At 44.5% G+C, this 25,860-nt stretch overlaps 2 protein-coding genes across 3 annotated transcripts in view; both read left to right on the plus strand.

The window, feature by feature from the left end:
- Positions 1-4,462: 4,462 nt before the first annotated feature.
- On the plus strand, positions 4,463-11,182 carry C26H5orf47 (chromosome 26 C5orf47 homolog). Its single transcript, XM_049829096.1, has 5 exons — positions 4,463-4,874; positions 6,495-6,583; positions 8,053-8,155; positions 10,717-10,766; positions 11,156-11,182. The coding sequence occupies exons 1-5, from the start codon at positions 4,463-4,465 to the stop codon at positions 11,180-11,182; spliced, it is 681 nt and encodes a 226-aa protein (XP_049685053.1).
- Positions 11,183-22,910: 11,728 nt separating this feature from the next.
- Positions 22,911-25,860, plus strand: part of NSG2 (neuronal vesicle trafficking associated 2) — a 41,164-nt gene continuing 38,214 nt past the window's right edge. The window contains exons 1-2 of one of the 2 annotated variants that reach the window (XM_049829266.1): positions 22,911-23,012; positions 23,611-23,761. In XM_049829266.1, the coding sequence (XP_049685223.1) occupies positions 23,633-23,761 (129 nt within the window). In that variant the 5' untranslated portion in view covers positions 22,911-23,012; positions 23,611-23,632. Of the gene's footprint in view, positions 23,013-23,373; positions 23,518-23,610; positions 23,762-25,860 lie in introns of those variants that run through there. The other variant, XM_049829267.1, reaches the window with a different exon arrangement.

Consider the following 25,860-nt stretch of genomic DNA (forward strand, 5'->3'; position numbering starts at 1 on the left):
TAAGTTGTCAATTTAGCAAAGTGTCATTTTTCAAGACAGTGCTTCTCACTTAAGCACATGCCTAGTATTGGTTTGTGTATGGAGTACATTCATGCCAAGTGTTTCTGAATTTTGTTTCAGTGAGTTAAATGCGGTTTCTTAGGGTTTTGAGGAACATTCTCATTGTGAGCAGCAGGCAGTAGCCCCCAGCTTTGCTTCAGCAGGCCAGCTGTTCACAGACAGATGTTGCTCTGTACACACTGGCAGAATCAACTCGGCTCTTCAGTCAGTGGCGAGAAAATTTGCTCAAGCGTTGCTTTTACAGGGGGATGTCTTTGGAGGAATGTGATGGCAGAACAAAGCAGTGACTGCTTCAATTTTCTCTGCAGAGCTAGCAATCCTTGGAGACAGAAGCCCTGCTCTGTTCCTTTCCTGGCAGCATCCTTATGTCTCTGGGGGTAGGGAGGGAGTGAATGTTCAGTATCGGGAACAGTTCTGCAAAGACCCTAGTACCACTACAAAGTGGACTCGCTGCTGAGGAATGAGTATGTTCAGTGGTATTTATACTGTAGTTAAATAGGACTGCCATATATGCAGATAGATGTATTGGTGATAACGTTAGCCTGCAGGCACACTTTGGCCTGAGATCATGTTAGATTTCAGAAGAGAGGCTAAGAAAACGTGAGCTTTTTGTGCTTGGACAGGTGGTCTTGGAAGAGCTACGTTACCGCTGAATCTGAGGATGATTTAGTGATTTTTGCTTTTTATATCCTGTACTGAATCAGTATTCTTCCAGGATGTGAGAGAACAGTATCTGGAGGTTTATCATAGGTAGGAATAAACTTCCTCGTATCTGTGTTCACATAGGGTCTAACTGCACATTCCCCAGAATAGTGGTAGTAACATACAATATAGTCCCTGCAGCCTAAAATCTGGTTAAGTTTTACTACCTCTGATTTGGAAATAAAGGATGTCGTCATTAAATACCAATAACTGGTGCATTTGTGTGGAAAAAATGCCATCAGAGAAACTGAAGTCCTTGCCTGCCTTTTGCTGTATCCACTTGACTACAAGTCTTTCCTGGAAATATAGCTGTTCAATTCTGGTGTTACCTTCAGTGCTCCTTTTGCCTTTTTGAGTTTCCCCCCACAGTTTTATTTCAGATTGGGAATCTCGATTTAAGTGCTGTAACACAGAATTCTTCTAAGCCAGTCTCATTGACTTGGGTTTTGATTATAAAGTCTATGGATCTTCTCGGCGATTTGAAAATCTCTCAAGGGGAGGCTCAGGCTTTTATGTAACAAACTTAGTTTATAGTCTGCTGAATATTTTTATGTGCAGCATGGAGAAATGGGAAAATATGCCTCTCCTTATGACTGGTGTGGATGAAGTGGTTCCCACATGTATGGTTTGTAAAGCAATCTGAGATATGCAGGTTCATTATTATGAAATGCAGGTGTGTTAAAATGGCAGCTGGCCATTTTATCTTCCTGCTGCACGGTCTTATTGCTTACATAATTAACTGTGAGATCCGTTGTAAATTATGAAATTTCACAAGTAAGCAAAAGCTGAAGGCATAATGCATTGCTTCTATTTACCAGAAGTGGTGAGTTTTGTTTTTATAATGATTCCTAGTTATACTAATAAATGGTCCCCAGTGTATTCTGTAAAGTAACCACATTCTAATAAAATACCTCACTCACTCCAGTGACTCTTATTAAATCTTCTGTGAAAACGAAGGAGATACAGTAATTGTTTGTGCTACTGCTGAGGGTATAATTAACAAGGTTTGACTGTAGCTGTTGTCAGAATTAGCATACTTTCCATGTAAAAAACCCTGGTAACAGTGTTAAGATTTGTATTTCAGATGTAGTCACAATTCGCACTTGATCGAGGTAATGTAATACTTAATAAGCAATCTGCCTTGCGTGAATTATGCTGAATCATGTGAGTACTTTGTTTAACTCCATTGCAAAGAATCCTCATAGAAAAACAAATCCCTAACAGCAGGAAGAGTTTCCTTTTTGCAGGGAATCACTAGGGAATCAGGGAATCGCTAAAAGTGCATGCAGCGGTGTCCTGTTGGCTCCTTCCTTCCTTCTGCTTGGCATAAGCTGTAGGCTTGCTACCACCAAAACCTACCTTATTTTAAAATGATAGTCAAGTTTAATAGATGCTGATGCATACTTGGCCAAAGTAAAACTGAAAACAATAGAATTCAGGAAACAATGCAAGTTCTTAGCTGGAGAAGCTGACATTTGAATACAAAACAAACGGCATGATGAGGTGCATACTGAAAGCTAGAATCTGGTCTATTTTTAACTAGACAGTTGAAGATGTGGTGAAAAGCTGAGATGTTTTTTCGAAGTGATATATACAGAGATAGTGGCTAGCTGGTCATCAGCTCACACATGTGAAAAGGAGGATGATGAACAGTATGCAGCTAAAATCACTGAATTTTCCAGTCCTGCAGATCGCTTAGAGATTTTAGGTGGCATTGATTTTTTGTCAGTATCAATAGATTCTAAAAGGGATCTGATCTGAACTGGCATTTGAAGTCAAAGTCCTGGCAATGTGCCGTTGGGTAAAGTGGACAAAATGCGCCACACAACGCATGTGTATTTGTATTAGTAGGGTTGAAGCCTATTCCATAAATGTGGATGCTGAGAAAACCACTGATTTGGCAGTCCTGAGGCCCTGGTGGGGCCGTAGGAAGGATGCAGCCTGCCCGTTGGCAAAGGGAGCTCCTGGTCAGGAAGGTACAGCAGCAAGTGTTCACACGCAGTGTGAAGAGGGTCGTGGAATGAGAACGGTGCTGTTTAGGTTTACGTGCACGTGTTCAGTGTTTTTTTTGTGGTGTGGACTGAAACTCGTGTGTGTCAGCAAAAGGAGTGCTTTCTTTAGCAACGCTTTGTGATTAATGGATGTGATGAAGTTTGCACTCCAGGATAAGTTTTTAATGAAGCTATTTGGTTGCCTCTCTCTGGGCTTAATACCCCCAAATGAACTCACCGGCTGCTACCTCACTAGGCCAATTTGTTTTGCAGAGGAGGAGGGAGTCTCTGGTGTCTGGGGTCTTTTGGGGGGGATCACCGTTGATCTCAGGGCTACTGACTTGGTGGCCGTATCATGTCTGTGATCTCCTTTTTTAGTCCGTACGCTCTGGAGCCTGCAGTAGATGCCCTTTTATCATTGGGAAATAACAAATTGCTCCGGCAAACCGTCAGGCTGTGCCCCCAGAAGTTGTTCTCCTCTTTTTTTTTCAACTGCATACACCAAATGCCTTTTTCTGACAGTGTATCAAATACCTGGCAATCCTGGGATACCTCGCAGGAGAGGTTTTTTCCTCGCAGGTGGTTTTTTTTCCCCTGTCCTGAGCTCCCCGCCTTCCCGGCAAGTCGCTGCAGGAGCGGGGACAGCGGCTTGTTCGGTAGATAAGGCTGCCACCTCGTGGGGTCCGCCTGCACAGCACCCTGCCCTGCCGAGGGGACGGGGGGACAGCAGCCCCGGGGAGACCTCGGGGACTCTCCTCGGGGACTCTCGGCCGCCTCGAAGGCTGGGGAAAGGCTCCGGTTTGCTTCGTGGTCTTTTCGGATCCATTCGCGAGGGCGGCGAGTTGTCAGCGCCATTCGTATTGCTGGTGCGAAAACAATTAGAAAAAGGTCTTTTCATAGAATTTATTCTTTCTGATTCATAATGCTTTCCCTCCTCTGAGCAGCGAACTGTGCTGAAACTCTGGGAAATAATACGGAGCAGTATTTCAGTGCCAAAGCAAAAATCAATGGGACTTGTGCTCTTAAGTGGTTTGAGAAATCCCACTTGTCACTGGCCGCATCTCATAAACCCGCTGCTGCAGCGGGGCACGTCTCCTTGGAGCAGTGTTGTGGGAAGGACTCCCGGCTGCGACGGGCAGCCCCTCGGGTTCACACGATGTGCACGTACGCCTGCTGTTGCCTGAAGGACAAAACGACAACGGGTATTTAATGTTTCATAAATGTCGTTCAGCAGGTGGCTGGAGCTACCCACCCGTGCGGTAGCAGGTAAGCTGTTTGGAGTCCACTGGGGCGAAAATTCATTATATCGATGCAGGAACTGCAGAAGCACCCACATGAAAGAGATGCCGCTTGTTCCTCTTCTGTAAATCACAGCAGAGACAATACCTCACAGCCTTCAGCCTGGAGCCCCCTGTATCACTTTATCAATAACCTGCATGAAATGTATCAATACATGAGTTCAGGCAGCATGCTTTGTGCTAAACCCTAACCAGTGCTGGCCAAAAGCAACCTTGTGGGGCAGGTTACTACTGAGAGAGAGACTGGGATGGTGCAAGGCCTGCTCCCGTTCTGCACCAAGCTCACTGTTCTCTCCCGCTCAGAAACCAGTTATTTCTCCCTTTCTCACCGTCCAGCTGGGACACCAAAACAGGACGACGGCCATCAGGGAGGACGAGGCAGGAGGGGTGCTCTGCGGGTCCCCCCACGCCATGCCTGCCCAGGGGAAGGGCCCACGGGCGCTGTGCACCCCAGGACGCCCGCCCCTGGGCCCCCCCGTCTCTCCTCAGCGCCCTGCCTCGGCGGGGCCTGGCCGCCGTCCTGCCCCACCACAGATGGAGGCCGGCCTCGGCCCGGGGAGGCCGCGCGTGCCGCTCGTTTACCTCAACAGCTTCGGCTCCCACCGCTGCGGCTCCATCATCCGCTACGGCAGGGGCTGCCCACAGGCTGAGGTGGGCCCGGCTGGGCCTCCGCTTTCCCGGCCGAGCCCCGTGGGGGAGGCCGGCGGGCCGAGGGCCGCCCCGGCACCAGGGGACGAGGCCGACCCTGGGCCGGCCGCCACCAGCGGCAGGGCGCGGGCGGTGGGGAGCTGTGGTGTGGCGAAGCCCGTCGGGCGCCATCGAGGTACGTGTGGCCCAGGCCGGGGACCTCTGTGTCCCTGGGAATGGGAGACCACAGGGCCGAGCCCCCGCCATGTCCCCCTCTTCGGGCAGGGAGGTCTCTCCCTGCGGCGGGTGTCCTATTAGGGTCTTCCCTCTCGACCAGGCTGTGCACGCTGGGGGGTGAAGGTGGCACAACTGGTTTCTTTAATGTGCCCGGTACAGCTGGGCTGGGTATTTAGGCAGGAGGTGGAACGTAGTGTTAAACTTACACGGGTGAAAAATTTAATATTTTTTTGCCCCAAACTCTTTCAGTGTTGAGCCACGGCATCTCCATCCTGCAAGGTGAGGCGGCTGCCTGCAGTGCAGCCTTCCCTGTCCTTCCCCGTGGTAGCGATAAGGCCAAAAATAAGCTGCGTCCAACAGGGCTGCTCTGTTACGCGCTGACCTTCTGGGTCCTTCCTGCCTAACCAGAGAGCCGCTGTGCTGCTGGCTCCTTCGTTGCTGCGACAGCTTGTAGATGTTTCTTAATTTTCTTTCTTTGTGGCTGGGACCAAAGAAAGTTGGGATGGGCATGGGCGTTGGTGCCTTTTTTTATAATAGCAAACAAAAAAGATTGGGCAGTTTTCCACTGGTTGTGATCTGTTGTGAAACATAGCTCTGCTGCATAGGATGAAATGGAGTAAAAATGGGGAACATGACCTGGCTTCTGGAGAAGAAGCTGGGGTGTGAGCTGGAAATGATGGGTGACACAGATAGGGTGGTCCTGATTTTTACTAACTTGTTGCTTACTTGAGTTGTTTTCATTTTCTTGGCTTTTTTTCCCCTCCTCCTAAAAGCCATTTTCCCAAAGATGACAAAGTAAAATGTTACATTAGCGTGTAATTAAAAGCACCAGTTTTGCTGGGTTATTATCTAAGTGATGCCAACCTGTGGCTCGGAGGCAGCCTGTGACTACCAGTAACTCAAAGCCTTGCTCCCACGATGTGGCTGCCTTGGGTATCTGGTGGTGGGGCTGTGGTGGCCTGGAGGATGCTGGTTTGCCTGAAGCCCTGCTGCGGCAAGGGATGAGCCCACGGCTGTGACCACGTTCAGCATCCCCACATGGGTCACCCTTTTGCTCAGCTCACGCTGTGCCCTGCCTGTCCAGCAGCTCCTCGGAAAGCCGCCATCCTCACCCCACTGGGAACTCAACCGAGTCCATCCTCCTTGCGGCTATGTGTCTCTTGAGTCTACAAGATCAACCTGCCCTTCTTGCTTCTGTTTTTCGCTGCTCACAGAGGCGATTTGTCTGGTTTCTTGCCTCAGTCTACTCACCTCCTCTTTGAGCTCAGGCAGAATTTTGGTAGCTGCCATAGCAAGGGGAAAAAGAGGGAATGAAAAGCTAGTTTGTATTGCCCAGAAGCATGCTGACTTAATTTTTGGTGCCGTACAGTTTTGAAATCTGTTTTGTGGAGTTTGAGGGGCACTCACTTGCCCATCGGTTATAATGGAGAAAATAAGCAAGGCAATTGTCAGCACGATGTAAGGTCTGATATTCTGTAACCTGCTGGGACCAGAAATAAGTATCCCTCTGGAAGATCTACAGCTTCCTCAGGAGTATGTTGTAAACACCTGGAATATGCTTTCTAAACTCTCTTCCTAGGTGACCTTCGAAAGGCCAAGGCTGACACCTTTGACTTTCCCTTCCCTTCGAGAAATGTCAATAAAGTAATTAAACGAAAGAAGCAGAAGGTATAAAATGTGGGAGCTGAATTAGCTGCCTTTGCGTTTGAGAAAATTGCTTCCCGCTTGTTCTGTGTATGTGAGAGCATGAGAGAGATTAAAAGATTGAATTGGTTGTCTGTTACTGAAAACCTTACTTACAGAAAAGAAAAATGGTATTATTTTCCCTCTCTGGAGGCTTTAAAATTCTGGCTCTCATTCAATAAAGCACTTAAGTGTGTGCTTACCTTGAAAAACGAGAGTATGCTGTTGACTTAAAGCCTGTACTGAAATGCTTTGCTGGATTGGGGCCAGGGTGCTGCACACCTTGCTGGGTAAAACCCAGCAGGGAAAAGCTCTGCAGCTCCTCTTCCTCTTAATGTTTTAAGCAAAGAAATCCCACAGGTTACAAATAAGCAAAGGCAAGAATCAGAGGTATTAACACCATATTAGTAGCAATATGAAATTACTTTCTGTTTCACAAATGTATTTCTGTTCCTGTTCAGTAGTTCAACAAATGCTTGAAATTTTAAAAGGCACATTTATTAAAACAGTAACTCATTATGAGATTTTGTAATGTGTGAAGTACAAGTAATCAGCTCGACTATGAAATAGTAATGTCACAGATACTTGATTTAAACCTAGCAAAATACTACTGACTTCAGAGGAACAGCTAATAACATACTATAATATCGCTCTTCTAGTACATTAAATAGTCTTCAAAAAGAATGAGGAATATGTATTATGTTTTAGCAATAAATGTCCATGAGAAAGGAATTATCTTGAGATTTAAACTCGTTTCACGGATGGGGTCCAGCAAAAGTCATAACGTTAGCATGTTAATGGCCATTTCTATTTGTTAGGCTGCCTCTCTGAATGCCTTTGTCAACAGTTCCAATTTAATATTTTCAATGCACATGTTTGAAATGTGCCCACTATAGATGGAGCTTTATGCCTCTAAAATAAAGGTCATCAATATCTATAAAGTAGATTTATATGGATTTGATATGAAATAGGCAAGGCTGTTGCTATTCTGGAATCTGAGCGTGGGGTCTGAATTATGCTGCTGTTGAGGGATTACACAGGAAAGTTTATGCTCCTGGAAAAACAAGCAATCTTCCCCCCCCCCCCCCCCCCCATTTTGGATGACTTTGAAGAGAGTTTAATGGCTCTACACACATTTTCATAAGGTCTTCTTATCTAGAAGGGCACTTCACAAGCCCTCGATAAACAAGAGTTCTAGGCAAGAAAGGAGGAGGATATCTCATGTGGAAAATCATGGAGTAACTTAAGGTTTTTGACTTTCAAATAGAGGTGATTTTTCCAGTACATCCCACATATATATATCCCTCCCACACATCTCCCCCTTCCCAATCCTCAACAAAAAAAACAGTTGGACTTCATAGTCATGCTAGAGAATTCAAAAAGTTCGGCCCTACAGATATTTTAATGCAAACTTTTTGTATGCTTCACTGAGAAATTTCAATTTTATCTTTCAGTCCAAAGTCTGGCTTAGCGTCTGGAAAGTAATTTCAAAAATGCTTGAAGAAAATGAAAAGTTCAGAAGTCGACTTGTGACTTGCAGTCAGTTTAATGGAGAAGGTAGGCAATGAACGGATAATGTTTTATTTTACTGAGAAAACAAATTATTAATGCAAGTACTTTAACTTAACATCCCTAGGTTTAAGGTCCATTCAGCTGTTTGTTTTGGGTAGTAGATTTTACAGCTCAAAAATTATGGAATTCATGGCATACTTTAGACACTTCTAGCCATATTTGAAAACCCCTTGTGTTTTATGGAGAGTCTTATATATATTAATTTGGAGGAAGGATGACAAAAGTGTTTACTGCAGTCTAACATTAAAGACATGAACACAAAATATCTGCAAGTTTTTCTGAACACATGAAATATGTAATTAAACTATTATTCACAGATCGGTCTAAGGCAGTACTTGTATGAATAATAATTTATTTTTTCACATAGGAAAATAGTGGTTGGTTTCATGCAGACAATAAATAAATTAGATGCTCCCCAAAGGTAGTTGTAACACAATTTAACATAACCATCGAACATGTTCTCACACTGTGCCCTGAATACAGCTATTTCATTACTGGAAAATGACTCAGGAATTAAAACTGGTGCTCTGTGTTGAGCCAGCTTCAATTAGAGACATTGTAGTTGCTGCACGATTTAAGATAATACAGTGTATGTTTACAAATGTAATTGGAATTTCTGGCCTCACAGTCTGATGAGTTTTTAGGAAAAAGAATACACTAATCCATGAAGAGTTATTAGGCAAGTTAAAAAATGGCATATTCACCCACAGCACTTCTGCTTGGCTATACATTTGTGTTGATAGCGTATATACCAAAACATATGCCCATTGTTGCCAGTATTTTATTTTTGTAAAAAGTTGTATGTTGCATACTGCTGAGATTTCTACACACGTGACAAGAAAATACTCTCTGAAAAATTTTCTTCTTAAGAACAAAAGCAGTGCAGTTCTGGTTCAAAACAGAAATCTGTCTACCCCAATGAATGTCCCCTGCGACCTAAGTGGATGTTATTGCAATAGTAGAAAAAATTCCACAATAAGCTGCAACAATATATTCTGCAATTATTCTGCAAGTATTCTGCATTATGTGGAAAAGCACTTCTTCTGTTTGCTTTAAAACCAGTTCCTGATTAATTCTGGTCTTATGAGATGCTGGGTATTAATTATGTGCTATTCATAGTCTTTATACCAATCAAGATTCCATTGGCCTCTGTCATATTTCTGTGCTGAGAAGTTCCAGTCTACTAAATCTCTCCTCAAATGGAAACTGTTTCCTGGCTCTGATAATCCTTCCTCTCTTATCTTTGCCATCAACTAAAATGCTATCCCCTACTCTATATGGTGCATCGTTCATCCATATTATTGCTCATTTGTTTGCAGTAATGAGAGAGCGCAATTATTTGCAAACGTAACGTTATATCTAACTCATGCTTGTATAAGTGAGTACCTGTGATATATAAGGACTCCACAGGGTTGGGCATGGGTGCCCTTCCTCCTGAATTCGTCTGTTCCTGCTAGCCAGGAAGGGTTTGGTGGCGGGGGGTGTGTCTTTCGGATCAGTACTGTCTTAGGACTTCTGCTGCTACAACACCTGTTGCAGAAGCCATTGTAACACTGTGCTTCTCCACCTGATCTAAAGGTTTTGATCTAACAGCTTCCACATATTTTCTCTTAGGTCATTGCAGAAGTTTTTGTGCACAGCTATTAATGTATATGTTGGACGTATATGTGTATGTAGGACATACACACCTATGTGTATGTAGGACGCTGAAGAAAAAAAGAAAAAGGTCTTCCAGGATTTTTGTTTGCTTGCTTCCAAGAAAAAGGAGAACAAGAGACAAGGAAAAAGAAATAGAAACCTTAAATAGGTGATTGTCTCAAAAATTTCAAGTAATTGTAAAAAAAACCCCCAAATTCTGCTGATATACAATCTCCTAGGTGGATTTACCATCTTAACGTAATGGCTGCTAATCTGCTTTTCTGTTTGTTATGGATATGCAATGGGCTGCTTTGTCAAGCTTGTATGTATGGACAGGGCCCATTCCCTTTTCAGATATTAACTTCTTTTTGTCATCTGGAGGGAGAGCATTATCTTTATATATAATTTCTAGTGACTTAAAAACACCCCCAACCTAACCAACCAGCCCCCCCACCCCAACACTTACTCTATCCTTCATTGTAATTGTACCTCATTTTTCAGGAGCTTTAATTGAGAATCTACTATTAAGCTCTATTTAGGTGAAAACCATCAACTAATACCTTCTTTCTAATTAGCAGATTTTGTACAACATCAAATTAAGGAGATAATTCTCCTATTGATCTGAATTTTTTATTAAACAAGAAGCAAATGGAATAATTCTAGCAGACATTTAGATATGGATCAACAAATCTGAATAAACTGGGTTCATTTTTATCTGTTTTTTACTAGATTAATAAAGCTAGAAGATTAATGCTGCATTTTATTGCCTCTACAAATAGTTTTCTTGAGAGAACAAAAATCTACTTGAATTCTAATGTTACCTTTTTATTCCTTGGAATGTTGCAATTAAGATTAGATTTGGTGTGACTGAAAATGATGATGTGCCTCCACATAACATTCTCCCACAGGCAATGGTATGAACCAAAGTTCACAGAATGAGGCATCCTACCTGGACAGGGTATGTACCTAGTCAATTAATTGCCAAGGAAGCTTAGATGCCTAAAATAAACAAAATAATTATATTAAAAAGATGCACTGATATTGTTTAATGTTATTATTAAGTACCGATTGTATGCGTCAGTGTTACTGACATTGGCCTCAAATGTTTTTCAAGATTTCAGTCATGTTTGGGAAGCAGAATAGCTCTGTCCTCAGCAGGAAGGGCTGTGTGCATCGCCAAGGCTGGGAGGTGGTTTTTTGCCTTTTTTATTGAGATAAATCCTTCTGTGGTGGTCTAAAGTAAAATCTGAAGAATCTGAGTAGAGTCTTTATTTGTCACAGTTTATATCTGACTTTTTTATATTAAAGGGAATGGACCACTTCACTTTTGTCATCTTTTTTCTCTAGGAGAAGCCCATCTTTGGCTGGGTATAGCAAGACAATAAAGGCAGATTCAATCCAAAAGGAAATATAAAAGTAGTGAAAGTTTTTATTTTGATCTAGTTCTTACTGAAGTCGGTGGCAAGACTGCAAGTGATTTCAGTGAACACAGGTTCTCTGTTGTTTGTTTGGTGTATGTGCTTCTGCTGTTTAAGAGGTTTGTTTTTACAGTGGCTTAAACAGCTCTGTTGCAAGATATTTATTTCAAGTCATTAAGTCTAATGTTTCACTTAGCTATTAGTTTTCGAAAGCTTTTTAATGAGCATAATATTGTGACAGTTTGCTTGCAAAAGAATAGAGATACACACTGAGTGTTGACTCTGTATTTATATCTATTTTTTTGTAGCTTGTCAGAATCATAAACAAACACAAATTCAGTAAGGCAGAACTCCAAACAAGATATAAAGAAACACTTTTTTTCTTACTGTTTTGAATAAATTTGACTTTATTATATTAAAATAATACACAATTACCCTTCTGTTCATCCATTTATACATGAATCTCAGCAAGTATTCTGAATATGAAACCAGGTGAATGTTTTCTGTCTTACTGTTCATAGTGAAGCACATAATGATATCATCATAATCAGAAGGTATTGTTTATCTAGCTGACTTCAGTAACATGATATAATTTTCTTCTGTTATGGAGTTTCATACTTGAACTCTTGATTGACTGTTAAACCCTTTAAAACTAGCAAATTGTGTAAATGGAACATGAAGACTGCATAAAAATAGTATGTATATGGATTTCATCACTGTAGATAAAACATTCACCTGTCACAATCAGGCGTCCTTGGTTTCAATAAAAGGAATGTTTTCTCATTGCATAATGTCTTATTGTTTGCAGATATAAGGACTGAAATGTCAGAGTGTTGAGCTTTAATAACATGCTAGTGATTGTGTCATTAAGCAGCAAAGCATTTGGAAGAGTTTAATCTCTGTTTTCTTAGTAGTAAAACTGCAAGTATGTAACTGGAATGTGCCTTTTTGATGACAGCTCTGGCATCGAGGTTCTTTTCTGATTTGTGGTTGAGTAATATTCTGATTTTACTTAAAATAGTTGACATTTCAGCTTGGAAAAGGAAGTGAGAAAGCAAAGTATTCAACCAAGATGTGATCATTTTTCTGGCAGAGCAAAAATGTCATAGTTCTTTGGTATTTTCAAAATACATGTTTGGAGTCACACTTTTTTTTTTTTTTTTTTTTTTTTTTTTTTTGTACTAAAAGAGATGATCTCCCTGTCCCCCCATTTGTATCAATGAAGTGTTTGCATGGGGAGTATTTAGTTTATAATCCTGGATGGCAAATTGTGGAGTTGTTGCTCTAGTTTCTTTTCTTGTAAACTACAGCTGCAGTTGGTACCTTTACTGGCACAGACGTAAGGGGCCCTGGAAATGAAGCTTTCCTTTCAGATGCATAATTGCTACTTTTACAGAATAGATGAGATGCGTTAACCTAAATCTCTGAATTTCATTCAGCCAACTCATTAAGATTCTTTGGATACATATGGACTTTCGTCTGTGGGACTATGCTAAATCATTTTAAAAGGAAGAAATTATAAAAGATAAATATGGCCCTAAATCATCCTTACCCATATACCTCTTACAATCTGAGAAGCCTGTACAGGTTGGTTGTCAGTAGCTGCCAGGGCTATCTGATAGTGTTTCACCTGCTTGCTGCAGCCACTTTCATGTCTGTAAGTGACCAGAAGATGCAGACCCTATAAACCAGATTTGATCTATTATCGGCACACATGTGGGAATGGAGGAGTGCCAGCTTCCCCTTGTGTGTTCAGGGACCATTGAGGTGTGATAGTCTAGCCCAGCATTGCCCAGTTTCAGTGGCTTTGCTAGATTTTGTGGGGATTCAGAGTAGCCTGGACTTACGTGCTGTGCTGCTCTGTTTTCATCCAGGTGGGGTTTGAAGGGAGAGCCTATGCAGCATCAACCTTGCCATATGGTTTCATACTTGTTAACATCCTGCTAATCAAGAGAAAGAAGTAACTACTGCCTTCTTTACTAGCCCCAGCAAATCTTTTTGCCTACTTGTATTAGCCCTTGTCCTACATGCCTCTGTTCTTCTTTCACCTCACTTCCAGCTCACTCCAGAATGCAGTTTGTGTCCAGAGCGGAGGCTGGTGAGTAGCATTGCTTTCTCAGCCTGCAACGTGTGTAAAACCACAAGTAAGAGCCAGCAGCCCCTTCCCCAGAAACCCTGTGGTGGTGATGATGTAATTAATTGGTTGGGATCTACTAATAGAAAAGAACTTTCAGGTGGCAGTACTTTGAAAGGGGACTTACATTTCAGATCACTTTGGGCCAAAACAGCTAATGCAGTTGGGCAAACAGATATGTGCTGATTCAGGTTCAGTTTCTAACTCTTTGGGTGATGAAGTCTACCTTTACACTGTAGTAACCAGATTTCAAAGGTACTGTTGTGAACAAGGGTAGTCAGAGCAGTTAAACTGCTGAAAAAAGAGTCTGGAGAAGAATCTAGCTCAAGATATACAAACCAGAGCAGCAGAACACGTACACTATCACCATCTGCTCAGACCCCTGTAGTAATGCATTCTTTTTTTTAATTCATATGACCATTTCAGTGTAAACTGCAGAAGAGAAAGTAATTGTAGTGTTGTATTAAAATATGCTTATATAATCCAAGTGAGTAACACGTTCAACAAGGGGGAAAAAAGGGTTGGTTTAGACAGGAAAAACTTTATTTAAACCCTCTTTGTTAAAAGTAGTCAGAAATAAATAAAGGAACCTCAGGGCACTAGAACATATACTTGACATTCAGAAAACAACTGATCCTCCTCTGAACTCCTTAATCATTGCTGCAGAACCAAAAGCAAGTGTCATACTGGCCTGCTGTGGTTCCTGGGAAGCAGTGTTGTTCTTTCACATTCTTCAACATGCGTATCAGTTACCTGAAGTTTTTAATAACCAATCTCACTTGGAGTGTGAACCGAAGCAGATGTGCAAATATAGAGGTCATGCTTTGTCTTTGCTTTGCCTTGTTCTCAGTACATAATTTACCTTTCTACACAGAACAAAAACTCTAGCTTATTCAAAAAGTTCGAAAATTTTTCATCTCAAGCCTGTGAACAGTTGCCAAGAGATCTGAGGAGGTACCTTGTGGTATAGAGGTGGGAGGCAGTAACCAGGGCACACGGTGTAGCTAAAGGCATTGCTGCTGAATTCTTGTTATCCATAAATAATAGTGTCAGCCACTTGTCTAAAGATCTTAAAGTTGGTCTGCATAAGTGTTCTTTTGTGTGGTGTTTCATAAATACAAATGACTCTATGTGAAGGTAAGCAATGGAGAGTAAGGCCTTTGGTTTTTATATTGCTATTCCGTGCTAGTTAGAGATTTATTGGTAAAACAAAGTTTAGCTGGAAATAGCACATCTGCTGGGCCTGAAATGTTTTGATTGAAGCTATCCCATTTGGTGAGTTCTGGCCCAGTTGAGCTCCCCTGGTTCCTGGAGCACTTCTTGGCAGGTCAGCCCAGGCGATGCAGCCTCCTCTGTCTTGGAGTAGCCTGCCCAACGGCACCAAGGACTGTCCAGGGCTTGGGGGCTTGAAACTCCAGCTGGTGGTCTTGGGCTACCACTTCCAACCTGGTGGTCTTGGGCTACCACTTCCAACCTGCTGTAAAGCTAAAAGCAAGAAAATCCTGGGAGCTTGAACTCCGCTTTAATTTCCATGTCTGGAAGCACTAAGAGGCTTGGCTGGAGCAGGACTGCTGGAGGTCCTGCAGTCCCTGACGTGGAGCTGTGACTTTGGGCAGGCTTCCTGGGGGACTCCTCAGCATCACGGCTGCACTGGAGCCAGAGGGGCTTGGGAGCTCCCACAGCTACTGTGTGGAACTGGCATTCGCAGACGCTGCTGCTGTTGCCAGAGACTGCGTCGCTGATCAGCCGCAGACTTGGGAACTTGGGAATTGCGTTTTGGAAGTGTTTTGATGTTTCTGAAGTGACCTTTCTGGGAATTTCCAGGTTGTGGGCATTTTCAAAAGAGTTTGTTTCTTGTTTGATTTGGACCGAAGCCACCAGTTCCGATAAAACCTCATTTCCTGCAAACTGGAGGCTCGGCTTGCCAGGCAGCTCTTCTGCTCGTGCCCCATCTGCTCTTCTGGTGTGATCGGTCAGGTTCCTCTGCCCTGACAGCAGAGGTTCTGCAGTCCCATGGCCTGTGAGGTTATCATAACTTGGCCATTACAACATCATCAATCACCATGGTTAATAATATTTCATTGCTGATTCCTTCCATGAAAAGATTTAAACTCTTAAGCAAAACTTGAGAGCAGGATGTGGAGTTTCTAACATGGTCAGATTTTGGGAAAGTACAAGGTGACCTTTGTCTTCACTGAACATTTACATCCAGTAAATGTCTTTGTCTTTAGGGCCCTCTCTGGTAGTCAATGTTCATGTTTTAACTTCAAAGCTTCTAATACAATTTTGCATGGACTCTGACTAAAAAATAGCCTTCAGCAGGCAGTTCAGTTCTGGGGTTTTTTGTGGGGGGGAAGTGACTGAAAGCAAATTTTGGGCATATGTGACATTTTATGTGTGCAGTAGGTCCTTAAATATAAACCAAAACAGGATGCAACTTTGATTTATAGCTCTTGTAAATAATTCTCAGTGACATGGGCAGGTTTGTGTATTATATATGTTCTCATTGCATAAGCACTTATATAACTATGATGATAGGAATCTGCATAGTAAACAAAGCAGCCATACTTCGATGAGTTTAACATTATAGGCTTTCCAGCAAATTGAAGTAGCAGGGGAACCTATTGCTTAAGTGGAAGCTTACTTTATGAGGAAAAGAGCAAAATTTATTGAAGTATATTATGGCCACAGTGAATTTTTAATAAATATTCACAGGAAGTTGCTCACTTGTTAGTGACAGCATAGCGGCCATCTGATCTGATGCAGAAAAATTCACGTTTGAAAGTTTCTGCCTGCCTTGTAGCTAGTGAAAATCAGTGTGTGTGGCTGCAGCTTCATTCTCCTAGAAGCAAAAGATATGGAGGGCCCTAAGGAAAAAGGAAGTATGCCTTGACACAGAGAGAGGTTGAACACCTCCTGGAAGATGCCGAGTACTTTCACCTCACATTGACTGTGCCATGTCTTAGAACGGGCTGTGCTGCATCTTCTGTGCTGTATGTATGGAGCAGATTAATGAGAGGATCTCTTGTTTCCCTAAATTGTGAACCCACATGTGTGTCTCATCTCAGCGGTTCAGCTGAACTGCGGATGTTGCTGGGCTGCTTGTGGACACGTCTGATTTGTGTAGTCTCCCAGAGATCATGACAAGAATATATTCATGCTGTGAATGTGTGAAATTTATTGCACGCCTAGTATTCCTGCATAGACAAGGAATGGAGGCAGATTAAAAGAGCTGTGTAGGAAGATTCGCTAAGGCACTGACAAATGCTCGTTCTCTTCCAGAATGTTTGTAATCTCTTGTATACTGAAAAGAATAATAAATTTACATGGCTTTTTTTTCCTGTTCTGCTGTATGCTTATTTTCTTGTTCGTAATGTGTGCGTGACAGGAAGACAGCGGCGCCAATGTAATTCTGTATAATGGATGAGGTCCTCCACAGAAATGACTACAAGTAGTTAACCCCAGCTTAAAATGTACATGATCACTTTTTACACCCCTTGGTATTTTAAATTCCTTCAACTACACAGAGAGTAAAAATTGTTGACTATGGTGCTAATTTGTCTGTGGAGCGATCTCCCAAGGAAAAGAACATAAATGCCCCCCTTGCGTGACTCTGTTGTCCTAGACTGAGCAAAACAACGAGGGATGAGCAGTGAGGAGCAGTTTGGAGCATAGGCAGGGAACCTCTACAGGTCTGCAGTTCCCTCAGGCAAGCGTTTTAGTGGCAATAGTCCCATATTTTGGGTTTAGGTTGAGGTTGTGGTGAGATTCCTTCCCATGTTGATGTGCTATGTCTAAATGTTACTTTTCATCCACAATGTGGAAGACACAGATCTGAATTCTGATTGTATATATTTGTTAACTCACAGGACTCAGATCAGGGCTAGGTTTGGCTTAAACTGTCTCCTGAACTTCTGTACTTATTTTCATTGTTGTATTAGACTAATTTTGAAATGAAGTAATGTGAATGTTTGAGAAACAAACATGATCTTTTGGTAGAAGAGTCTGATGTGGATGATGTTACTCCTGGGACTGCTCTACCTTGAATACCGTGACTGGTCTGACTTCCTGAGACTGTACTCACGTTGTGCCTTCAAGTTTTATAGTTTCTCTTCTTAGTAATTCCTACTGCCTGTTCACATGTTTTCAGATACTTTTATTCAAAGCCTGATCCCAGTTTTTCAATTATAATAAGGAGCAAGAACATTATAGGGAAAAAAGCGTGATGTGCAGGAAATGTATTTTATGAAGAGAGACAAGGAGCTTAAGAATTTCATAGATCAAGGACCAAGTAAGTAAAATAATATTCACTAACATTGAAGAGAAGTTGATTTATATGTTCGGGCTTGAAGTGGGTAGAGGCTGAACTTCTCTGTGACTGACATTTTGTTTACAAGTTGCACAATTTACAATACAGTCAAATGTTATACCCAAGCCCTATTACAAATATTATGCCTCTTAATGACAGCCAATGATCTTCAGTGTAAACTGATAATGAAAACAGTAATTCTGCTCTGATTTGTTTGACTAGAAAGAGAAAATAATTGCAGTGGGTTGACCCTGGCTGGACACCAGGTGCCCACCAAAGCCACTCTATCACTCCCCTCCTCAGCTGGACAGGGGAGAGAAAATATAACAAAAGGCTCGTGGGTTGAGATAAGGACAGGGAGAGATCACTCACCAGTTACCGTCATGGGCAAAACAGACTCGACTTGGGGAAATTAGTTTAATTTATTACCAATCAAATCAGAGTACAATAGTGAGAAATAAACCCAAATCTTAAAAAATACCTTCCTCCCCAACCATCCCTTCTTTCTGAGCACAGCTTCACTCCTGAATCCTCTACCTCCTCCCTGCCAGCAGCACAGGGCGATGGGGAATGGGGGTTACACTCAGTTCATTGCATATTGTCTCTGCCTCTCCTTCCTCCTCAGGGCGGGACTCCTCACACTCTTCCCCTGCTTCAGCGTGGGGTCCCTCCCATGGGAGACAGTTCTCCATGAACTTCTCCAATGTGGGTCCTTCCCATGGGCTGCAGTTCTTCATGAACTGCTCCAGCGTGGGTCCCTTCCACGGGCTGCAGTCCTTCAGGCACAGACTGCTCCAGCGTGGGGTCCCCTGCTGGGTCACAAGTCCTGCCAGAAAACCTGCTCCAGCGTGGGCTTCTGTCTCCACGGGTACGCAGGTCCTGCCAGGAGCCTGCTCCAGCGCAGGCTTCCCAGGGGGATCACAGCTTCCTTCGGACACCCACCTGCTCCAGAGTGGGGTCCTCCCCGGGCTCCAGGTGGATGGAGATCTGCTCCACCGTGGACCTCCGTGGGCTGCAGGGGGACAGCCTGCCTCACCATGGTCTTCCCCACGGGCTGCAGGGGAATCTCTGCTCCGGCGCCTGGAGCATCTCCTGCCCCTGTTTCTGCACTGACCTGGGTTCTGCAGGGTTGTTGCTCTCATGTATTTTCCACTCCTCTCTCTTCTGACCCCTGCTGCGCAGTTAGTTTTTTCCCCCTTCTTAAATCTGTTCTCCCAGAGGCACTACCAGTGTCGCTGATGGGCTCAGCCTTGTCCAGCAGCGGGTCCATCTTGGAGCCGGCTGGCATTGGCTCTATTGGACACAGGGGAAGCTTCTGGCAGCTTCTCACAGAAGCCACCCCTGTAGCACGCCCCCCGCCTCCGACCAAAACCTTGCCACACAAACCCCATACATTAATATATCGTGGGAGACTTATTAAAAGACTAAAAAGAGACATATATTTTTGTTGACAGAAGAAATATATTGTTTATTCCTCTGGAGTCTCATGTTGCTCATATTGCTGCTTTGTCTTATTGCCTGTCACTGAGCTGCTCTGTCTAGGTGGAAATGTCAGACTCTGTATTCGCTCTGTAAGGAAATCTGTAAGTTATTTTTTCCACAAAGCATTCTGTTATGTAAATTTACTCCTGGTAATTTGACTGTTTGTGAAAAAGGCATTTTGCAAAGAGGTATTTTCAAGCTGAAATGAGGCATCCTGACCCTAAGTAGTTACAGGGCTAGCTCAGTCTCATGGAGGAAATGGAAGTTACTGGATGTAATGCCAAGGAGAGCTTTGAGAGACTCAGTATCTCTGTGCACATCTCCCTCCGCTACACTGCCAATATTCTCAGATGGTACCACTGAAAGACGTTGCTTAAAATGTGCTTCTACCCTGAAAAGTCATAAGGTAAAAGCAGTATCTGCTCACTTATCACAGGTTCTTGCTGCTAGTACTCACAGCTAAAAGTCTTCTAGTGAAAGAGTCGCTCTAACTGCCAGTGCCCAAGTGTTGGCAATGTTGAGCTACATTCTCTGGGTTATATGGAATATCTCCAGCAGAGTTTGGTTCTGTTTAGTTATCGATAGATTTGCAGCTACATGAAAGGTATTTTACAGTGGTAGTAATGCACAAGAAGGAATGGGATTCACCTCCTTGCCCATTAGCTATGTTACTCTGAAGACTAGTCAAGTAAAACCAACCAAAGTTAATATATTAAACTCTGTGAGCATATCAGTGTGTTCAAGTGAGTAGACATGCTGAGCAAGGAGATAACCTTATTTGAAACCTTATTTTTCATTGTGTAACCACACTTTCCATGGGTTTGCACAAGCAATTCTGGAGATTTAACATCAGTGTGTTTGTGAAATGTTGCTTAAGACATCTCTTAAGTCAGAGGATCTGCCTAGGTGTTGCTAAGGTAGTATTTTGGCTAGCAGGATATTCATTACCAATGTTGATGTGCATGAAAATTATTTGGTTTTCAGATCACAAAATGCATTTGTAAGCTATGAAAAACATCACTTTGCTTTTCAACAAAGCGCTCTTGTGTCCCTTGGTAATTACCAGATAAAGGCGGAAAACCACAGTGCCGTTTCTATGGAGTTACAACACAATGTTCCCTTTGCATTTTTTAATAATTTTTCCTAGTCCCTTAGTTGAAAATAGCCATTTTGCTGATGGAGGAGCTAGAGTAGTTCAAATGTATGCATTCAGTGGAAGATAACTATAGAGTCTGTGAGTCTCTTTGGATGGTCAAATCAATTCAGATGATATAATCTGTAATATATTGAAAGTTGGGGAAAGAGTTGCTGCAATTGCACTTTCTTGCTTGGAGCATCTGCCACACGGGGAGATGCTGACAGAGTTGGGATTGTTGAGGCTTGAGAAGGCTCAGGGGGCTCAGAGCCCCGTTGTGCCCAGCGATAGGACAGGGGACAACGGGCCCGGACTGAAACACGGGAAATTTCATTTAAACATAAGAAAAACTGTTTTACTATGAGGGCAGCTGAACACTGGAACAGGTTTCCCGGAGCATTTGTGGTGTCTCCATCCTTGGAGATATTCAGAACCCAACTGGAAATGGCCCTGAGCAACCTGCTCTTGCTGTCCCTGTTTTAAGCAGGGGGTTTGCAGTGGGTGGTCTCCAGAGGTTCCTGCCAGCCTCAGTGATGCTGTACATGAATGATACGAAATACTCTGATAGGAGCCTCGTCCAGTGCCCCTCTAGGACCAGAGGGCTTTGGCTCAGGATCTGGAGAGCGGGCAATGTCTGGGACGAGACTGGGCTTCTGTCATCATTTGCAAAGTATGTGCTTTTGGATTTTCTTACAGCCTCCACATTTTGAAGGGCCTAATTATCATCCTGAGACAAACTATCACCGTGACATTCATCCCTGTGCAGAGCATGAGAAAAGGACTTTGCAGGGTTTATAACTTGCTATGTGTTTGCACAGATCCTAGACCAGATGGGCATTGATGGTTGATTCCCTGTATTACTACAGTATTAAAGCATTATGTTGTAGTAATTTAACCAATCTTTAGTGAGTGCTTTTATGTGCTTCTTCAGACCTATAGAGCATAAGTCCTACACCTTCCCTTATCTGTGGGATGCAGCCTGCCAGCTTTCTTTGTAGGTATCTATTCCTGGTCCAGTCTGCAGCAGCCTGAAGTTGTAGTTACAGTGAAAATCTTGTTGAGTCTTGAGCTGAACATGCCTCTGATGGATGGGATCTGAGGGGATCTCTGCTACTGAGCTTAAGAAATCTTTTCTGAATTTCCTGAATATGAACTCACAAAGCCTTATGATGCCATTGATTTTTTTTTTAATTTTTTTTTTTGGCAGAGATTCTGAGGACCTCAAAGAGCTATCTGCCAACAATTTTTAACGCTCTGAGCAAAAGTTATTCAAAGTTAAGTTTTATATGTGGCAGAACCTTAGTCTTAAAACCAGAAAAACTCTCTTGGATGAAATTCACTGTAGATGTTTGGCCTTATGCAGAAATGTGATACAGAGAATTCCAACCCAAGCATTAAAAACTGGCAAAGCTATCAGAACAGACTCTTTAATGGACCATGTCAGGTGGTGTTAGCAGCAGGTAGTTTTAGCTGCCCCACCTCTACTGACTGCACTTCTCGCTCTAGACATCGAACCGCTGTACTGTGAGCAAGCTCATACCAATGCATTCAGCGCTTTCACTTGCTCTGCCAAAGCATGGCTTTAAATGAATTTTTCACAAGTGAGTTCTAAAAGGCTTTATTATGGAAACAGTTCACGCCTTCAGGAGTATATTTAGGTCTTGTAAAAGGTGCCAAGTTGCAAGCTCTGGAGGCAAATTCTATACTCATAAACAAATCGGGCTAAAGTCATCCCAAAGTATCCTCTGTCTCCAAGCAAAGTGCTTCAGCCTCATCCTGCAGGGACTGGTGATCTCAGTGACGCTGGTGGGTGGGAGTGCGTTTGGCAGGCCAGCCTGGCGCTTCAGGGCAGCGGTGGCGGTGGTGGTGACGTGTTACCAGTCCGGCTTCTAGAAACAGAAGCCCAGCAGGGCCAGGGGCTTGTTCCTGTCCTGCCACTCCAGCATTTGAGTGGGCACCAGCGAGCGGTGACTGACCTGGCGCGACGCCCTGGTGAGGGAACACAGTGGTCAGAGGCAGCGTGGGCCAAAGCGGGGCAACGGCCTGCACACTCGACCCGTCCCATCTCCTTGCAGCCCCACAGCCGCCCCTGGACCCTCTCTCTGACCGCCCTTGTCCCCTCTCCGCCCTTTGGGCATCCACCACACCGTCCTGCCGGTGCCCCCCGCCCGGCGCGGCCCCAGCCGTGTCCCTTCAACGCCTTTTACCTCAGCTCGGCAGCCGCCCCGCCCTCGGCCTGCAGGGGGCGCCAACTGTCGTTTCCCCCCACCCCACCCCCGCCCGCCGGGGCGCGCGGCCGTGCGCGGCGGGAACGCCAGGGGGTGCCCGAGGCCGCGCGGCGGCGCGCGGGGGCGCGGGGCGGGCGGCGGCGCGGGGCGGGAAGTGCGGAGGGGGGGGGGGGGGAGCTGAGGGGAGAAGGCGGGAAGGGGGGTGGGGGGTGGGGGGGGGGGGGAGCCGCCGCCTGCGCCCGCCCTCAGTCGCGCTTGCGGAGCCGCAGCCGAGCGCAGGGCGCAGCGCTGTCCCTTCAGCACCGCTCCCCCCCCCCCCCCGCCCCGAGCCTCATTACCGCCAAGAAAAATTAACGGAAAGCTTTCCGCGCCACCACCCGCCGCCGACCCCCCCCCCCTCCTCGCCTCCGCCTTCCCCCCGCCCCCCCCTTTTCCCCCCTCCCCACCCCTCGCCGCAGCGCCCGGGCCGAGCCGCCGCCAGTGACCGCGTGGTTTGCAGTAAGTAGGGGCTCGGGGGCGGCGGGAGGGGCGCGGAGGTGGGGGGGGGGGGTGTCCGCAGTCCCCCACCCCCATTCCCCACTATTCCCCCTCCCTCTGCGGCGCGACCCCCAGCCCCGCCGCCCCCCGGGGGGAGCTGGAAGGAGGGGACCCCCCAAGTCACCCAGGGTGCGGGGTTCGCAAGGGAGGGTTTCTGTACCCCCAAGGGGGCTGCAAAAAAAAAAACCCCAACAAACCAACAACAAAAAAACCCCAACAGGGGAGGGGGGGGGGGGTCAAAAGGGAGATGCGCCCCATCCCCACGCACGTTTGCGGTTGCTTCGGTGCTGGCGGCACTCGCAGTCGGTAGCGGCGTTTGCGGCGGCGGCGCGTTGGGAGCAGCCGCGCTTGGGGTTTGTGAGGGGGTTTTGTGGGGTGTCTGGGTGAGGTCCGGCAAAACGCGTGTGTGAAGGCGAGCGGTGGCGGGGTGTGCCGTGCGTCTAGAAACCCCGGTGTAAAAGCCCAGGTAACCCATATGCCAAGTCAAACCGGGCAGGGTAAGGCAGAAATCCGCCTCTTCCCACTACCCTTGTGACATTGATCGTCTTGCCGGTTTTAGGTCTGGAAAGCAAGGTCCAAGAATGGTGAAGCTGGGGAGTAATTTGAACGACAAGAACAGCAAACAACCATCCAACGAAGATGGTTTTCAGACAGTTCCTTTGATCACACCTTTGGAAGTAAATCACCTGCAGTTCCCGGCTCCGGAAAAGGTAAAACAAAAATCGAATGGCGCTCCTGCATGATTATGCACACATACGTGCCCCTTGGTGTTCACTGCCTTGGTGACTTACTGGTCTCTGGCGATGTGAACTGTGGCGTTTTGTTTATTCAATAAATAAAAAGGGGCTACCTTTCATAGTGTGTTTATCTGTTTTAACATGGCAAGTAAGCACACAACTCTCCCCCAAAACCCCCTAAATATTCCTTCACAAGTACAACTGGAAAAAGCTTAGTATGTTTCTCTTGCAAGCCCTGGAGAAACTGAGGAGCAGTTTGCAATACGTTATTATCGGTAAGATTGATTGCCTGCATTGAGAGTAATGTGATAACTCTTCCGAAATAAGCAGCTATTTTAATTATCAACTCAGTTAAGCTTTGTTTTCTTCTCCGTGGCTTTGCAAAGCTTATTTGGGCATTGACGATGCTGATTTCTCTGAAGAGAGCGGCTGAGTTCCCCCGTGCGCAGGGTGGTGATGGAGCAATCCAGGGATTCGTTTCCCCGATTGGCTCCAGCCAGGGGACAGCTTTCTCCCCTGCCCACTCAACACTCTCAGAACTGAATGCAGCACTAAAATGTCCAGAAACGTGCACCAGCAATTGGCTGTGGTTTGGTGGTTGGAATTTTTTAGATGCAGTATGTACTAGGAAATCTTTTGTCTATATTGATGCAGCGATGATGCATGCCAGTATAACATCGTGGTAAGGACATGATGAGACCGTAAAAATCTGTATGCCCCAACAGTCCTTACAAAAACAAAGCCTGTCTGCAATGTAGTTCCCAGATACCACAGAGATGGAGCCAACTCACCCGAAAGTACAGACAGAATGATTAGATCTCACGGGATAATGGAATAATAGTAAAATTAACACTGATGATTATTGAACATATATCCTGTTTTCACTGTGGTACAAAATGAATTTCCTCTAAATACATTAGGAGAACATGATGATGGATGTGATAAAACTGTCTAGATAGACAAACTATGTTTATTTTATGATAGAGCTGAGTCAACTGCCTCGACATCCTGGGAACCAGAACTGTGCCAGACAAAGGCGCTAGCTTCATCCTCCATGTGCCTCATGGCAATCAGGAGCGACTTCGCTGTATTCAGGAGGGTTACACTTCCATGAATTGTTGTGAATGAGAGGCTAAACCAGCCCTTATCTATGACTCTGACAAATAAGATTAAGCCAAATAATTCGGGCAAAGCAGTATGATTTATCATAAATGTCTGAAAAGCTCAGAGGAAACTATAGATGTGTAAAAGTAGCTCATTTGATGCTAGTACAAATGGCTCATTGAGATCACGCAGTGTCACACAATGTGAAATTTAAACGACTCATGTATCAGGTGAGACATGGATAACCTAACAAAAATCCTTTCAAGGTAATAAAGTGGTAATAAATGTTCTCACGACCACCACGTTCCAATTGCCTGTTGGTGAACAAACACTGGAGTGTACTGGTCTGGTGTGATTCCTTGCTGATTTGAACAAACACTGGAGTGTATTGGTCTGGTGTGATTCCTTGCTGATTTTTCTGTTTAAACATGCCTACATCAATAATTCACATGTTGTTAGGTTACATTACCTTCATTAGCATACATTACTGTCAATGCATCTACTGACATCCGTATTTTTCTTTGCTGGAAGAGTGGGATGTATCTCCAGGAGTGCTAAGCATGATTCAGAACTCATTAGAGTCAATGGTATTGATTTCTTCAGGCTGTGGTTCAGCTCCTGTGTGCAGTAGGCCTCGAGTTAACGGCAACTGGAGATCCGTTCACAAGAAGGAGAGGTTATTTATGATAAAAGCAAAATAATTCACAATCTGTTTCCTTTGCTTGTTGTACAACAGATTCTGTGGGGTGAGTTCACCCTAGGGCAGAGAGTCTGTTTAAAGACCTGCTAATAAGGAGTCGAGCCTCAGGTGAAAAGCTTGGGCAAAGGTTAAGTGATAGGGGGAAATTTCAGCTTTGTACTTAGGAAAGCAAAGCTGCTACTGAATTCAGTCAGTCTGTGAGCCCGAGGAAGAGCAGACATGGATTTCAAGTCTTTCAGAGTGTATTCTTGTTTGGACTTGCCTTGCA

Source organism: Accipiter gentilis, chromosome 26 (genome assembly GCF_929443795.1).
Source record: "Accipiter gentilis chromosome 26, bAccGen1.1, whole genome shotgun sequence".
In the NCBI taxonomy this organism is placed as follows: domain Eukaryota; kingdom Metazoa; phylum Chordata; class Aves; order Accipitriformes; family Accipitridae; genus Astur; species Astur gentilis.

What these genes read in the sequence shown, in the direction of transcription:
- C26H5orf47 (XM_049829096.1), top strand. Translation starts at nt 4,463, where the DNA reads ATGCCTGCCCAGGGGAAGGGCCCACGGGCGCTGTGCACCCCAGGACGC. An exon ending in TTAAACGAAAGAAGCAGAAG is followed by an intron (nt 6,584 to 8,052) that starts GTATAAAATGTG and finishes TTTATCTTTCAG; the next exon opens with TCCAAAGTCTGGCTTAGCGT. An exon ending in AGGCATCCTACCTGGACAGG is followed by an intron (nt 10,767 to 11,155) that starts GTATGTACCTAG and finishes TTTTTTCTCTAG; the next exon opens with GAGAAGCCCATCTTTGGCTG.